Source organism: Anoplopoma fimbria, chromosome 17 (assembly GCF_027596085.1).
Source record: "Anoplopoma fimbria isolate UVic2021 breed Golden Eagle Sablefish chromosome 17, Afim_UVic_2022, whole genome shotgun sequence".
Classification (NCBI taxonomy): Eukaryota; Metazoa; Chordata; class Actinopteri; order Perciformes; family Anoplopomatidae; genus Anoplopoma; species Anoplopoma fimbria.
Window position 1 is genome coordinate 7,807,950 of NC_072465.1, and position 15,465 is coordinate 7,823,414.

The window sequence follows — 15,465 nt, forward strand, 5'->3', positions numbered from 1 at the left end:
ACAATGATAAATGTAGCTGTGTCCTCCCAGGTCATCCTGAAAGATGTGGACTCGCTACTCTACGTAGACACCGACGTGCTGTTCCTGCGGCCCATGGACGATATCTGGAGTCTCCTGAAGTCCTTCAACAGCACCCAGCTGGCGGCGATGGCCCCGGAGCACGAGGTCCCAAAGATCGGCTGGTACAGCCGCTTTGCGCGCCACCCTTTCTATGGAGTCACGGGGGTCAACTCCGGCGTCATGCTGATGAATCTCACAAGGATCCGCAGCACAATGTTCAAAGTGAGCTTTGAAACATAGTCATATTTCCTCACACTCTGTTCAGTGTAACCAAAAAAAAGAAAAAAGCCAAAGTGAGCTGTGATTTTCCTTTTGCATTCTGAAGGTTATTTTCATTGAGCTCAAGTCACAGTGGGCCGCGATTGAAGCTGTCTGATTACCGTGCTTGAAGCACAGACTCCTGCCCTCAGAACTCAATTTTGCAGCTCTCCAGCTCTTAATTCTGCCAGAGGATTGCAAATGGAAGCAGGAATGTAAATGTGCTCCTCCTTTGAAGATGTGTTTTTTGAAGAAAAAAAAAAGGAATTTCTCTGGAGCTGTTTGCGAGTGAATGTTGTTGTTGATATTTCAGAACAGTATGATCCCCAGTGGCCTCTCATGGGAGGATATTCTACATCCACTCTATCAGAAGTACAAGAACCACATCACCTGGGGAGACCAGGACCTCCTCAACATCATCTTCCACTACAATCCAGGTAAAGATCATATTCATTTTACCGGCAAGAAAGAAAAGGCTTTAAAGTGCTCCATTAAAGACCCACAAGAGGGATTAGCACAATTTCAAACTGTGTAATTGTGCACATTTTGAATTCAACACAGCAGTTTCAACATGTTCACATTTATCGTGTTCTATTTCACTGTTGATGAACCAGTCTACATTTTGAATCTGGATTAGTAAACAACACAGGCGGCTGTGGCTGCAGGCAGCAGCAGACCTCAGCAGCAGACTGAGTTCCAGCTGCAGCGGCCAGATGCAGGCATTTAGAGCTCAGAGCGACGGTTGAGCTGGCATCGTCGGTGTTTCGCTTGGAAACACAGCCAATGAAGTGTTTGTTTTACATTGTATAGCTCTGAGCTCTCTGGGATCTCCAGAGGAACATTCAAGTTAGTCCATAAGCATAGTTTGGATTTATTTTTGCTTGTTGTGCAATCAGGAAAAAGCTTCTAAAGACTGTGTTCTCACAGCAGTTGAGAAATTGATGGATAATGTATTATTTTGGCATGATCCACTTGTAAGGGTTAGATATGTATGTTTTTTACCGTAGTTCAAAACTAGCTATTTATATCCATCACAAACCTGCCTTTTTAAAACCTTCATGAGTTACTGTCCTCACTGTGTCCTAGCGTTGTATTTACATGATATACAGTGTTTGGTGTAATACATAGCAATGAAGTGTTTTTGTGTGTTGTTGTTTTTTTCCCCCAGAGTGTCTCTTCATATTTCCGTGCCAGTGGAACTACAGGCCAGATCACTGTATGTACGGGAGTAACTGCAAAGGGGCGGAAGAGGAGGGCGTGTCCATTCTCCATGGCAACCGTGGAGTGTATCATGACGACAAGCAGCCAGCGTTCAAAGTAGTCTATGACGCAATACATGATGTAAGTATCCCATTCACGTTGTGCTGACACAATATGGTATTGATGCAAAGTGCTGTGTTAAAACCGGATTTGTTCCATTAAATATGGTAACAAACTATTTTTATCAGTTGTAGTAGAAATAAAACTAATATATAATATATGTAAATGCCCAATTAATTTCCATGTGTCCTCAAAACTAACTAACATTTAAATTTATGTGCATATATGACATATATATTTTATATACATGAATAAATGTATAAGTAAGATAATGGATCTGTCCCAAAAGAGTGGCTGCAGAAAAACACAGGTGTAACTAATCATGCTAACGATGGCTGCCTTTCATTCTGGTGCGTCACGCTAATAGTTACACCTGTTCTTTTCCGGCCATGGCACATCAAAACACCTGCTGTAAAACGAGGTCTACTGAGGTTGTTGACTGGAAGAGTAATATAATAAATATCATCATGATATATATTATTATTTTTTGTAATAAGCCCTACTTAGTTTATAATTGACTTTGATGGGCTAGTGGTTTATTGAGGAAAGGCCAAGTTATTTAGCGTAATTATGAGTATTATGTGGCTGCATTAACACTTATAGAGTTAATGATCCTACTTAGCTTCTCAAACTCATTCCAAGCATTTGTGAATAAACCTTAAATAAAGGAATGAATTCACGCTGTATCATAGGAACATTTTGGTAAATACTCTTGTTTACTGTTTAAGATAAGATAAGATAATCCTTTATTAGACCCAAGGTGGGGAAATTGGCAGGATACAGCAGCAGAGAGGATAGTGCAAACAAGAGACATAAGTAAAAAAACAACAAGTTCAAAACGGGTATTATAAATAAGTAAATAAATAATAACACAGTAAAGAATAATAAATAAGTAAAAAAAACTTTAAAAATCCACAATAACTAAAATATTATATAAACAGACAGAATAATTGTAGTATTGCACAGTGGATTGCATAGATTTTTTATATTGCATAGATTTATATTGTCAGTTTTTTGGGATGTGTGGTCTACTGGGAGCAGAGTGGGTTGTGCAGCCTGACGGCGTTTAACCAGAGTCGGGTAAAAAGCTCAATATAAATTTCAGCTCTGTGCCTCCTAATACAGTCCAACACGTTTAGCATAGCCCACAGACTGGAAGCAGGGGGAAACTGCTAGCCTAGCCCTGTGGAAAACTACATCCCCCATCAACTGAAAAGCGATTCATATTTATTTTTTAACCAGACTCTGTGGTAAAGAAGCCTATTTCCCAAACTGTTGCACTGTTCCTTTAATGCCTTCAGCTCAGTAAAAGAGCAGCTTTGACTATTTTCTCTGTGGTACAAATTCTCTATTGCTTGCATTAAACAATCTGGGTCATTTTTATTTTTTATTTTTTTTATATAAATTGAGAATTTGTTTTCTCCGGCTGCAGAGTCAGTTCCCCTCCCTGCTCCGCGGAGATAAGCCTCTTAAAGACGAGCTGGGTCATAAATTATGATTAATACAGAACACCCTCACCCCACCCCTGCTGATGGAATTTGTAAACACCATTTAGCCCGTGATATGTTCCATTAAAAAACCATCAAAGTGTAATAGCATTGGGATCAGAACTGATACATGACAATGACTCTTTTCCTGCAGTATCCTTTTGAGGACAACATGTTCCAGTCGCTGTTCTACCCCATCCAGACCAAGTTCCTGGACACAGTCAACACCTTGTGTGGTCGGATTCCTCAGGTCTTCCTCAAGCAGATAGAAAAGACCATGAGGAAGGTGTTCGAAGACAAAGTGGTCCGACACGTCAGGCGGCACAAATAGACTGATGGAGAAATGGACTCCCTGTTTTTATACGACAACACCGAGGGCCGTCTCGCTGTGGATTATGTGTCACACCGGCATCTCGTAGACCCAACTGTTGACTCTGTGATTGCTGGGTATTCAACACACTTCCTGGATTTGGTCACATGAACATTGCTGTGGGTAATGAGCCTATGTAAACAGAGAAGCATACAGAGCTGGTCAGTGATGCCGTAGGATAGGTTTGCCTTATTGTCATCTTAAAATGTTCACATTACAGTTTTTAAACGTATGTGAATATTGAAAAACAGCTACATTGGGAAAAACACAAATACTTTTTATATCAAGAATAATGAAAGTATGAGCTCTTCATCTCAAGTGTGGGCTAAAAAGCAAAAAATAAGGCAAATTTACGTCAAAAGCATTTGACTACAGCATCTACCTTTTTCATTTTTCCTCGTGAATAAAGTCCACTTTGGGAAGCTCTACCACTTAAAGTAGTCAATTCATAAACCGTTCCTCTGAAATCATGTGAATGTTTTTCCAGTAAATAACTTGAAACGTGAGCTTGGCGTGAATGAGGAAGAGTTGCGAGTTGCCGAATGACAGTCAGTATTAAATACAGCACAACCGTGGAAATGTGGAATTTCATGTTACAAGCCGAATGTTAAAATGCACTTTCAGAATGATATTGAGACTGGATGGTTGTTTGTACACAAATGTCCACGTTAAATGCTACACTGTCCGAGGGAATCAAAACCAAAAGTGCTAGCTTTTTAATAAACAGTGACATAATACAACTGATTATGTGCCATATAGATATTCATGTTTACTATTACAAGACAATGAGTGTGTTTATGTGTTTGAGGGGGTATCTTGGATTTTGATATGTTGTATGGTCTGTTGTGAACACATGGGTCACATGTTTTAGCAGCATTACTTTCAATGTGGTGTAAAGATCTAAACATATCATTCGAACTGGAAGCTGTGCAGTCACATGTGTTTCTAAATAAATCAATGCAATGTGCTGAGTCTCATTTATATGTATATATGCAATTCATTGGAATGGAAATGTACCAATGATTTACAAACGGATGAAATGCATTCTTCTCACAGGTGTATTATGCAATAAGTTAAGAGACACAGCTCGATCACAACACAAATGATTTGGCTTGACATTAGCACCTGCATTTATATATATGTTAGGTTTGATACTTGATGTATTTTATTTGTGTGATACTGAGCTTTAACTGAACTTACCACTGTGTGTGTTTCACCAATCACTTATAGTGATATAAGATATTTTAATGTTTGAGGCGAAAAATAACGGGTTGGGAGTCTCCCAATTCTGTGCCTAAAGTGTTTTTTAAACTAATCTTTTAAACACAGTTTCAGTTCCTGAATCCATGTTGGGCTCATTGGGAACAGAAAATGAGCAATAATGAGTAATTCACACAAAAACGTCCAAAATTGGTCTGTTTTATGTCATGAGCTTATGTCAATCGCAAAATCCCTTAAAATTGACGTATTGTTGAATAAAGTCTGGCGTACATTGCGCTCTGTAAAAGTTACCTCATTGTAGAAATACTGTATGTCAACTGTAACAACGCTTCCAGACTAGTTTATAACTGATATTAACTATAACTGGATATGTATGCGCATGCACATATTAATGTTTAGAATAAACAGCTGACAAATCAGTTTGATCTTTAAAATCTAGACAGCACAATCCTTAATATGGTCATTTATTATGAATACAACATTTTGTTATGAATATCAGTACAGGTCTGGTGTAATTTGATTTAGTTTTCACAAGATTCTGACAGAATTCTATGCAATCCTAAATTTACAGTATAAACTATATTCTGTTGAATTAAACTTTATCAGCGCTCACTGTGTGGTCAGAGGCTTGATATGTCAAATGATAATTAGAGAATGTTGTTGACGTATAAGGCCTTCTGCAACAGTAACACTGTGAAAGAAATGCAGACTTTTGGCACTCTACTGTTTTTTTTACCTACAAACACGTTTATTGTACTTGTATTACATTGCATGACATTTACTTTCAATTAAGTATTATTGTATTTTTGTACTGATAATTCCCTCCCATGTAAAAGGTAATTATACATTTCTAATAATTTATTCTGATACAGATGGATAATTCGTATGTAACATGTATTCTCCTAAGATTTTAAATGCATTTCTCCTTGTCATCTGATAAAAAATGTTTTCCACCCTCAGCAGTCCCTACAGAACTGGCGTACCACACTGCCGGCACTCTGAGCCGAGTTCCTGTGAGTCAGCCAGATGGCCAACTTAGCAGAACCAGAAAAAAGTTAAATAATGTGTGTACAGTCTCCTTCTCAGCACAATATTTCAGGCCAAAAATAAACAAACCACAAGAAAAAGCCTCCCCGAGACCCTGAAACCATCTCTTTAAAAGCAGTGCTTCAGGTAAACATCACTGTTGAATGGTACAATATCAGCAACAGCATCATGTTGTATGATTCATTTGTTACAGTCAGAAAGCAAGGGACATTTTATGAAAATAAAACATGTTTAAAGTAATTTGTAGCACTGTAATGCTATAATCAACTTTATCAGCAAGTGACACTGTATGTATATATACAGTACCAGTCAAAAGTTTGACACACCTTCTCATTCAACTACTTTGAAGAATCTAAAATATAAAACATATTCTGGTTTGTTGAGCATTTGTTTGTTTACCACATAATTCCATATGTGTTCCTTCATAGTTTGGTTGTCTTCAATATTAATCTACAATGTAGAAAAAAATAAAGAAAAAACACTGAATGAGAAGGTGTGTCCAAACTTTTGACTGGTACTGTATATATATATATATATATATATATATATATATAAATATATATATATATAAATAACACTTTATATTTATATACAGTGTATATATATATATATATATATATATATTATATATATATACATACTTACACTTTATATGTATATGTTTAAAGTTATATATATACTTGCACTTTATATATATATGAAGTTGTATATATAAAACTTTAGATGTTTCTGGTCATATTTCATGATACCTCTTAATACATGTTTTGCTGTATTGTCATTATTTTCCTTCTTATTGTATAGGTAATTATTACATAGTGGTGTTGCTCTTTGCAGTGCAGAGCCTTATCTGTTAGTGAACAGGCAGTGACCTCACGGCGCCATATTAAAATGCTCCCTCCTCTTTGCCTGTGAGGTCTTAGCTTAGTTAGCAGCAGCTATACTCCAGTCTGCTTCTTACATCCATTAGACTGACAGAGAGCAACGGCGTGATGGAAATTGACTCGCTTCAAGAGGCGCTCAGAGGTCCCTCCTGTTTATTTCGATAGATGTAGTGTTTATTGAGACCAAGCGTTATTCGCTTGCCTCCGAATTTGCTGTATAATGAAAAAACAAACGGAGTGTAGCTCACAAGCTAATGTCGCTTGCTAGCTGCTACCCATGACTAGCTAACGCTAACTGTGCGAGCGGTTTCACGGAAATGGCTAGCTCTCTGTCCAATTCACGAGCCAGGGAAGGAAGCTAACTTAAACATGCCGCTTCTCTTCACCCGTACTCCCGAACGGCTGTGTGTTTACCGTCAGTATTTGATTCAGTTTGCTGACGGACGGTATCGGCTGAGATGAGATAAGTGGCCGGTGTCCCCGGCTATCGACAGACCGCTGTTTGCCGGCTACGCTACTGCGGCTAACTTCACATGCTAGCCAGTGCGCTAAACTTGAGCTAGTCACAGCTAGCGAGCCACCTAGCTTGATAGTTAGCACCCGCTAGCCTGCTAACGTTACGTTATGTAAATAGCTAATGTTAATTGGACAATGTGATCGTCTTCAGCCAAAGTGTCTCCAGAGACCCGCTCACAGGCTTCATTCGGTCTGCTTAGTGCTGCTAGACGAAATGCCCGAGCTTTATAGCCGAGTGATAAAACTGCAGGTTAAATCACAGGCTGTTCTCTTATCAGTCTAGTACACAACGTGATGTCGGTGTGTGTTTGTTTTCTCTCCTCAGATTTTGATAAGAAAGCAAAGTCTGAGGCATCTCCTCTTTTGGAACAGTTTCTATGTCATATTGCCAAGACCGGAGAGACCATGTAAGTCCTTACTAACGCTACTACAACACACCTATATGATCATTTACAATACACCTGTTTTCATAACCTTTGTAAATGTGCAGTCCAGCATAAATGTTTAAACAGATTTTGCAGAATTGTTTTTTTCTTAGTTATGCAATTGTGATGTCAGTGCAACTCTATTGTCTTGCCTCTTCCTGATTAACGCGTTGAATGCATTTGTGCCTTTTTTTTCTCCCAGTTTTTCCAGTATACTAATGTACAGTATAATGTAATTGATCCTTATTCTGCTTACCATTTTCCTCCAGGGTTCAATGGTCTCAATTTAAGAACTACTTCCTGTTTAAATTGGAGAAGGTGATGGATGACTTTAGAGGCTCAGCACCTGAGCAAAGAGGTCCTGCAAATCCCAACGTGGAGTCAATTCCATTTGAAGATATGAAGGAGAGAATCCTGAAGATTGTGAAGGGTTACAATGGGTAGGTGACCAGCTAAGATAGTACATATCTGTTGGTCAGTAATAGTAGCAGGCTGGATATAGCTTGATATAACCCTGTGACTAACGCCCACTGTGGATAGGTGTCCTTTAGTCAAGCTAAACCAATTTCCTACACAGATATATCTATTCTGCAGCATCATTATTATGAAATGGCACAGTATGGCTGATTTTTGGGACAATGCAATGTGTCAATGATGATTCAAAATAATGATTCATGGGTGAAGCAAATTTCAATTTACTGTAAACTATCTACTGACACATTTTTGCTCTGCAGTGATTGTGATGTAACACAAGAGAAGACCTGATTGTGAGGTTGTTCGGATCCATTTTGATATGAGAGGTGTTTATACTCAGCACAGATGTAGAACCGATCTTAACCCAGACCCAGTAACTAACTATAATTACAACCCAGCCCAACTCGGGTGAGGGGTTTGTTCTTTGTTACTAGGAACCAAGCAGGCTCCTGACAGCTTCTACGTCAGACTCTAACCCGTAAAAGGAAGTGTAAGGGGCTGTTCAAATGTTCTGTCTATAAATGTGAGAAAAACGGTAGCCTTGCCGCTTTCATCCTTTCATCCAAGGTGCCTGGGCTACATTCCTGTTGCCCTTGCTTTTACTAAACAACCAAAACCTGGGCGCTACTATGTTGATGAAATTGCGGTTATTTAGCAGTTAACCTCACTGACTAAATTAAACAAAGTCAAAACAAAGAATTTATTTTCCAGCACAGACAAGTCCTCACAGTGGCTCTATTGTTCGATTCGTCTGTTTCAATTTGGCTGACCTTTCAACCAAATGTTGTGATGTCTTTTGGATGGAAAAGCGGAAGAAAGTGAAACAAGAGAAAGATCCTAAAGCTCTTGGTAGCCCTGCACTGAAATGATTAATTACTGTGGACTGATATTTACTGAAGAAAGAAAAGATATCTGCTGGCTGTGATTTGTGGTTCCAGATATGTGGTGCCATCTGCAGTGTTCCAAAATAAGAAATTATATAGAAAAGTAATAATTTTTTGGATATTTTTGACCAAATAGTGTGGAGATATTGTAGGGTTGACTATTGGCATTGGTGGTTTCATAAAGTATTTACTCAATGAGATTTTTGAAAAAATATTCAACAGTAATGTGGATATTATAATTAAGGAGCCCCTTAAGGATCCCAACATTTGGGAATGTTCTTGTAAGGTTGGGTGTACATTAATGTCCTCTGTTAAAGTAATGAAACCAAAGTGATAACTTAGTCAAATATGCTTAAAGCGACACAAAATTGCCATACAAGAAGTTTGATAATCAATTGATAGTCATTTTTTATATGCCCTGCTTCCAACCTACACAAAGTGAGGATTTGCCGCTTTTATTTTATTTGACAGTCAACTGAATTTCCCCGGGTTTAAGAGTGTTGGCTGAGCAAAAGCATACATTTGAAGAAGACACCTTGGTCTCTAGGAACTTGTGATGGACATTGTAGACATTTTTGGCATTTTATAGACCAAGTGATAAATCCAGGAAATAGTCATCAGACTAATTGATAAAGTTTGTTAAAGTTTGACGTAATTGAGTGATATCTTTAATTGGTGTAAATTATCTGAAATGCAATTATTTGACAACTTTCAAGTAATCATGCTACAGTATTATACTCTATATTTTTACCGTTCTAGTGGTGTTGTTGCCCAAGAATTCCTAAGCTCCAGCCATTCCTGAGTTTTAACCAAAATTACTCAATGAAAGAATTGTACTAAAAAAAAACAAAATTTGCAATATAGTATAGAAGAATGACCCATTTTCCATTCGCTGTAAATTCATTATTTTATATTTTTTATTTTAGAATTCCGTTTACCATCCAGCGCTTGTGCGAGCTACTCACAGAACCCAAGAGGAACTACACAGGAACAGATAAGTTTCTTCGGGGGGTGGAGAAGGTATGTCCCAATCGTAATGGCTGTTCATTTTAAAGTTTTAAACTTGCTGTCAGCTGTTATCACTCATTTGGCAATTCTTGTCTCTGTCCAGAATGTGATGGTGGTAAGCTGTGTACACCCAACATCAGAGTAGGTGTCTTGTCAGAATTAAATACTTTTTTTATTTTTTTGAATAACCTCAATAACAACTAAATACCATGTTTTGGGAATCATGTTTAATGTTTTTTTTATTGTTTTTTATTTTCCCTTGCTTGTGCAGAAAAAATGGATGCAGTGCTATCAACAGAATGAATGGAGTGATGCTTCCTGGGAACACATCTGCTTTTACAGAGAGGTTGTGTTGGGGACATATTTGGTTCTTGATCCTAAAATACACACATAAGATATTTTTCATTATTGTTAAAAGGTTTGTTTTTTTCCATTCCTTTTTCTCATTTTTGGATGTTTTTTTACTAGGAAAGTGAACGGTCCTGGAACTCCCCGGCCGCTGAACCGACCGAAGTTGTCTCTGGCCCACTCACTAGCAGCCAATGGCCTGCCAGACAGCACAGACGACAAAGACCTTAACACAGAGCAAGAAGACGACAAAGACTCCAGGTATGTCAGAGGTTTTAACGCACCAGAAAATCTATTCTGTGTTCAACTTAAACCAACTAGAATCACATTTTCCACATTTTGCCAGCGAGGTTTCAGCGTCAGGAGGTTCCCTGGGGAGCTCAGTGAAGAACAAACACCATGAAGACGAGGAAGAGGACATGGAAGCCGACCAGCAGGAAGTGAAGAGACTTAAGTTCAGCAAGGATGAGGAGGAAGACGAAGATGAGGATGATGAAGAGGAAGAACAGGAGGCGGACACACTGAGGCCTTTGCATGCCACCTGCCTCTCGAAAGAGGCAGAGGCAATGGTCCAGGAGGATGAGGAAGAGGAGAAGGTCGGGTACGGCAAGGAGAATGAAGCCTCCAGCAGTGCTTCTGCCGCTGAGGACCAAGGTAGTGTTGTTTTTGTTTTATGTGCTGTGTGTGTTTATTGGTTTGTATGTGATGCGTTACTGAGGGGAAATTATGGTATGGGCTGTTCATGCACTAACAATTTCTTAAAAAAAGCTGATTAATCTCAGGTAAAACTTGAGTGACACTGCAATTGCAGTGACTTTATTTGGCTGCACATTACACTTAGTTGGCTGTTTATTAGCTACTTAATCATAACATTTATTTCTATAATTATGTCCACCCCATTTATATCAATGTGGGTAGCCTAAATATAAAAAACACCTCTCTGTTTTTGGATAAACAGTTCAACAGCACCACATACTGCAGCCTCCAAAATGATCCAAAAAGTTGTTTCAACACATCTCTTAAAACAGAATGAACAAAAACTGAATATTGTAACCTTTCTATTGCAGGACTGTTTGGTAAGAATGCATTAGTTATAGTACCGTATTAGCTGCTGAAAATATGGCAATGACAGTTCATTACCAGTGGGGCAGATAATTGTTGATTTTACTTAAATGATGGTTGATGTCCTTTTAATGTAAAAGTCATTACAGACTGTGGACATGTAGCCTCCCTGTTATATCTTATACACATCATTTTGTGAACCTTTTGTGAACTAAGGTTTGCAGTTGGCTCATTTTACACACGCAGTTATTTCAAAATAACTCTGTAATTCCTCCCATCTATTAGGTGTGGACGGTTAGCGTCCATACAGAACATCTACACGTTTTGATTTTGCCCGGCACACACAGACATGTTTTTGTTTAGCGCACACACAAAGAAGAGAGAGACCCAACATCCGATGAACTATGTCACTCTGACACACATGCTTTGTAGGGATGGGCATTTCAAGCAAAAGTACTATTTAAAAAATCACTGGGAAGGGTAAGATGATTTTTCCCGCCCACAAACCTAATGTGGGCTGTCTTCAGGCTTAAGATGTTGAATGTTAAGAGGCACATTACTCATCAGTCTTATGTTATCCTTGTGACATCCTTGTTTTTATAATAAAAACATCCTTGTCTGCAATAATGAAAGGAAGTTGGTTGCCTGACCAAATGACAAGAACAGCAGTCATTTATCTACCTTGAACCATCAGGAAATATTTTGGTCGTTCAGTCTAAAACTCAAAACATACTTTGTGGTGTTCTTAAATCATGTCTTTTTCGCCACAGAACCAACAAGCAGCACGCAGGCCGATGTGTGTGCGGGCTCAGGTTCGGAGGCGGAGCAGGCCGAGAGGGAGGTGCCATGCGGCTCCCAGGAGGAGGGCAGCGACATGGATCAGACAGAGCAGCAGGCACCTGCAGGCGTCCTGGAGACCCCCGAGACCAGCAGGGACAGCGAGGAGAGCAACAGTGACCCAGTCAGCAGCAGCAGTAGCAGCAGCAGCACTAGCAGCAGTGGTAGCAGCTGTAGCATAGAGGAGAGTGCAGAAGCCACCAGAGAAGACATAGCTCTCGCTCCCTCCAGCAGTACGTCTGAACCTCCTACAGAGGGCGCCATGGAAAGTGCCACCTTGAACACTGGGACCACTGAGGAGCCTATGGAGCAGGACTAGACTGAAGGCCCCCCCTCCACCCCCACCCTCCTGCAGCCTTGTGTGACCATGAACCAGCTTGTCCTTGAATCCAGCTTGACTGTCTGGGAATGAGGACAACTATACCTCGTACAGAAGACGGACGCCTCGTCCCACTTTTGGACACTCCTCCAAAATGGCTACCTGGCATTGATGTGGGCATACAAATAAATTTTCATTTGAAGTTTTCTTTCTTTTAAACTGGAATATTTTATTGATCTTCTTATCCTCTGTTTTAAAAGTTTCCCTTAAAAGGGGTTGGTTTCAGCTGTTTTTGAGTTTCTTGGCTGGATTCTTTCTTCTTTTTTTTTTATGTTCAATGGGGTTGTTCGGATGCTGGGGTGGTCTGGTTCTTTACTTTTACCACTCACTCCAACCATTTGGACATTGTGACAAGATTGGTAGTGTACGCTTTGTAACCCTTACACCCAGTGTACTATGCTAGCAGGGTCACAACAGAGCCATGCCAGCCCCTGATTATTTATGAAATGGTTAAAGATGAGAGCTACCACCATTTCTGTTCCTGACTGAACTTAGTCAAGCAACACCCGGAACGTAACACCCCTCCACCACTATATTATTACTCCACCAAGCTCCACCAGGCTGTTGAGAACATGCATTGTTTTAAAATTGATTTCTCTATCATTATGAAATAGGAGTTTCTTTTGTTTTTTTCCCCATTGTGTCCTTATATTTTTTTTTCATTAACCATATTTTTTTTGCAATGATACACTACCAATCCCACTAACAATACAATGACATGCTACCTTATTGAGGCGTCTTCTGTAAAATGATATATTTTGGATGCATAAAAACCACCATAATTTATATGATCATTTCAATTCAATTAGTTATTTTGGAGTATGTTTCTTTTTTTTTTTTTGTTTGTTTTGTCTGCCAGTTGTAATTTACAAAACCAGCTGTAAGTACAAAGATGACTTCTGCTTTCTTTGTATTGTGATGTCACCATGTTGTTTCACCGACCGATATTCGGAGCAGTCTCTGGTTCCAGTTCTACACCTGTTTCTGCAGCTGTACTTTTTGATATTTAGAATTTTAAATTTCTGTAAAGTAGATTTTTGTAGATTGTAATACAGTATGTGTTCACTGCCTTTGTGAAACCATATATAATTGTATAATTTCTGTGTATACTCTGAATGCTTTTGCTTTCAGTGCGGTATTCAGAAACAGCAATAAATGTTAACATTTTTATGAGTGGTGGTCTTGTTTATTTATCACACTGTCTCTTTATTATGTTTAACCGTGTGCATTAACAGATACAGCATGGTTTACGCTGGCTCTCTGAAATGGGACAATCACCAGAGCCGACTCGTTAGCCTCATTAGTTACAACTGTGCTTTTCGTGCTGACAAATCAAATTGAATGTAGTTTCATTGCTTTGGAATTGTCTTCTTCTTTTGGAACTACCTATTTTCTCCACTTCTATTTTTAGAAGTTAACCATTTGATTCAAGCAACACAAACCTCTGCTGTGCCCAAATTGCACCCTGCATACTTATTGTTTACAGGATGTATCGGTACTACTTCATTGTGGTGTATTAATATGTAGTGGTGTAGAAGGTGTGAACAGAAACAAAAATTCAGCTTCAGAGCACCACTGCCAATTAACAAACTTAAAGCAAAGGGGTTTTCAACAAATGTTATACTTTGTTTTCCAAGAGCTTTTTCCAAGCTGTCTCAAAAAGGGGAAAATACTTTCTTTCGTGAGCATCTCTAGACTTGTCTGGGGGCAAATGAAGCATGATTTATAAATGATGATGGCAACAGTAAAATAAGCTAATGAAACAACACAAGATGTGTTTGGCAGATGTCTTCTGTAGAGTCCCACCATCTGTTATGGGGCTGTGGTCATAATCAGAATATACAGGGGGATGAATAAATTAGGTCCCAATATCTGCTTTCAGCTGTCTTTTGAGTGCTGAAATTTGGCCAGGCTCCCGGAGGAAATAAAAAAGTGGACTGCATTAATCCACGCCGCGCTGTTTTAACGGTGGGCTTTGAAGACTTGTCTCTGGGGAAGCAAATACCAGGTCAGGAGGGATATTAAAAACCGCTTAACACCGAATTACTTTTTATCTGACCATAGCTTTGTGAATGGCAGATGATATGGACAGAGGAGGACGGCGGATTGGAAGGAGTTCACAGACTTTTTAGGAGAGGTCAGAGGGCCTGCCAAAAACGGCCAGTTGACTTGTCACACTGTACGTAGATACTCCTCACTTTAAATGTCATTACAGATTTTGCCTTGGACCCAAAATGATATCTTCGCTGCCTTCTGTCTCTAAAGCCGTGGGGAACAGGACTCTTATTAGCGGGGTAAAACATTTTAGAAAGGTAAATACACCAGCCTGGCCATTGTCAGATCAGCAAGCAGCCTTTGGCCTCCCCAATAAGCAAAAAAATCTAATCAAATTAAATTGAAAGTGAAAGAAAACAGCCTGCAGGCAATTTTCGAGATGTTGCGACACCATCGCTTTTCTTTGCATTCCGGTTATTCTTCAGAATTATTTAAAAAAAATGGATGTTGGTGTTTATTTTCCATGTAAATTGTCTGTTAGTATCTATGCGTATATCATTTAAATCATGATAGCTGTAGTGAGTAGAGTGAAGCCTTTGATCCAACTAGTCTGTAAAGTAACTATGAAATTAAACTCTTCCTCATTTCCATTCTGCCCCCCCTTCGAGGCCCCTCATGGACCCCCGGGGGCCTCTGGACTACACATTAAAAAACCCACTGGGCTGCCGAATGTAGTTATACTTGAGTTTCATGCTTCACCAACTGCCTCAAGAGAGGGACTTTTAAATGGATCTGTGGTCAGCGGTCGTGCATACCAAATCAAACTAATTGTCTCGAGTCATCAGGTTAAGAGGGTGTTGGACACACTTGGTGACACTGACAGGATTAAAAGG

The 15,465-nt window shown here is 39.2% G+C and overlaps 2 protein-coding genes across 2 annotated transcripts in view; both read left to right on the forward strand.

The window, feature by feature from the left end:
* Positions 1-4,699, forward strand: part of gxylt2 (glucoside xylosyltransferase 2) — an 18,284-nt gene extending 13,585 nt beyond the window's left edge. The window contains exons 4-7 of the mRNA XM_054616962.1: positions 31-282; positions 632-755; positions 1,487-1,659; positions 3,280-4,699. Coding sequence (XP_054472937.1) covers positions 31-282; positions 632-755; positions 1,487-1,659; positions 3,280-3,456 — 726 coding nt within the window. The 3' untranslated portion in view covers positions 3,457-4,699. The remainder of the gene's footprint in view (positions 1-30; positions 283-631; positions 756-1,486; positions 1,660-3,279) is intronic.
* A 1,952-nt stretch (positions 4,700-6,651) lies between these two features.
* ppp4r2b (protein phosphatase 4, regulatory subunit 2b) lies at positions 6,652-13,722 on the forward strand. Its single transcript, XM_054616624.1, has 9 exons — positions 6,652-6,786; positions 7,486-7,567; positions 7,855-8,025; positions 9,870-9,963; positions 10,055-10,092; positions 10,223-10,297; positions 10,420-10,560; positions 10,646-10,953; positions 12,132-13,722. The coding sequence occupies exons 1-9, from the start codon at positions 6,753-6,755 to the stop codon at positions 12,515-12,517; spliced, it is 1,329 nt and encodes a 442-aa protein (XP_054472599.1). The 5' UTR covers positions 6,652-6,752; the 3' UTR covers positions 12,518-13,722.
* The last annotated feature ends 1,743 nt before the right edge of the window (positions 13,723-15,465 follow it).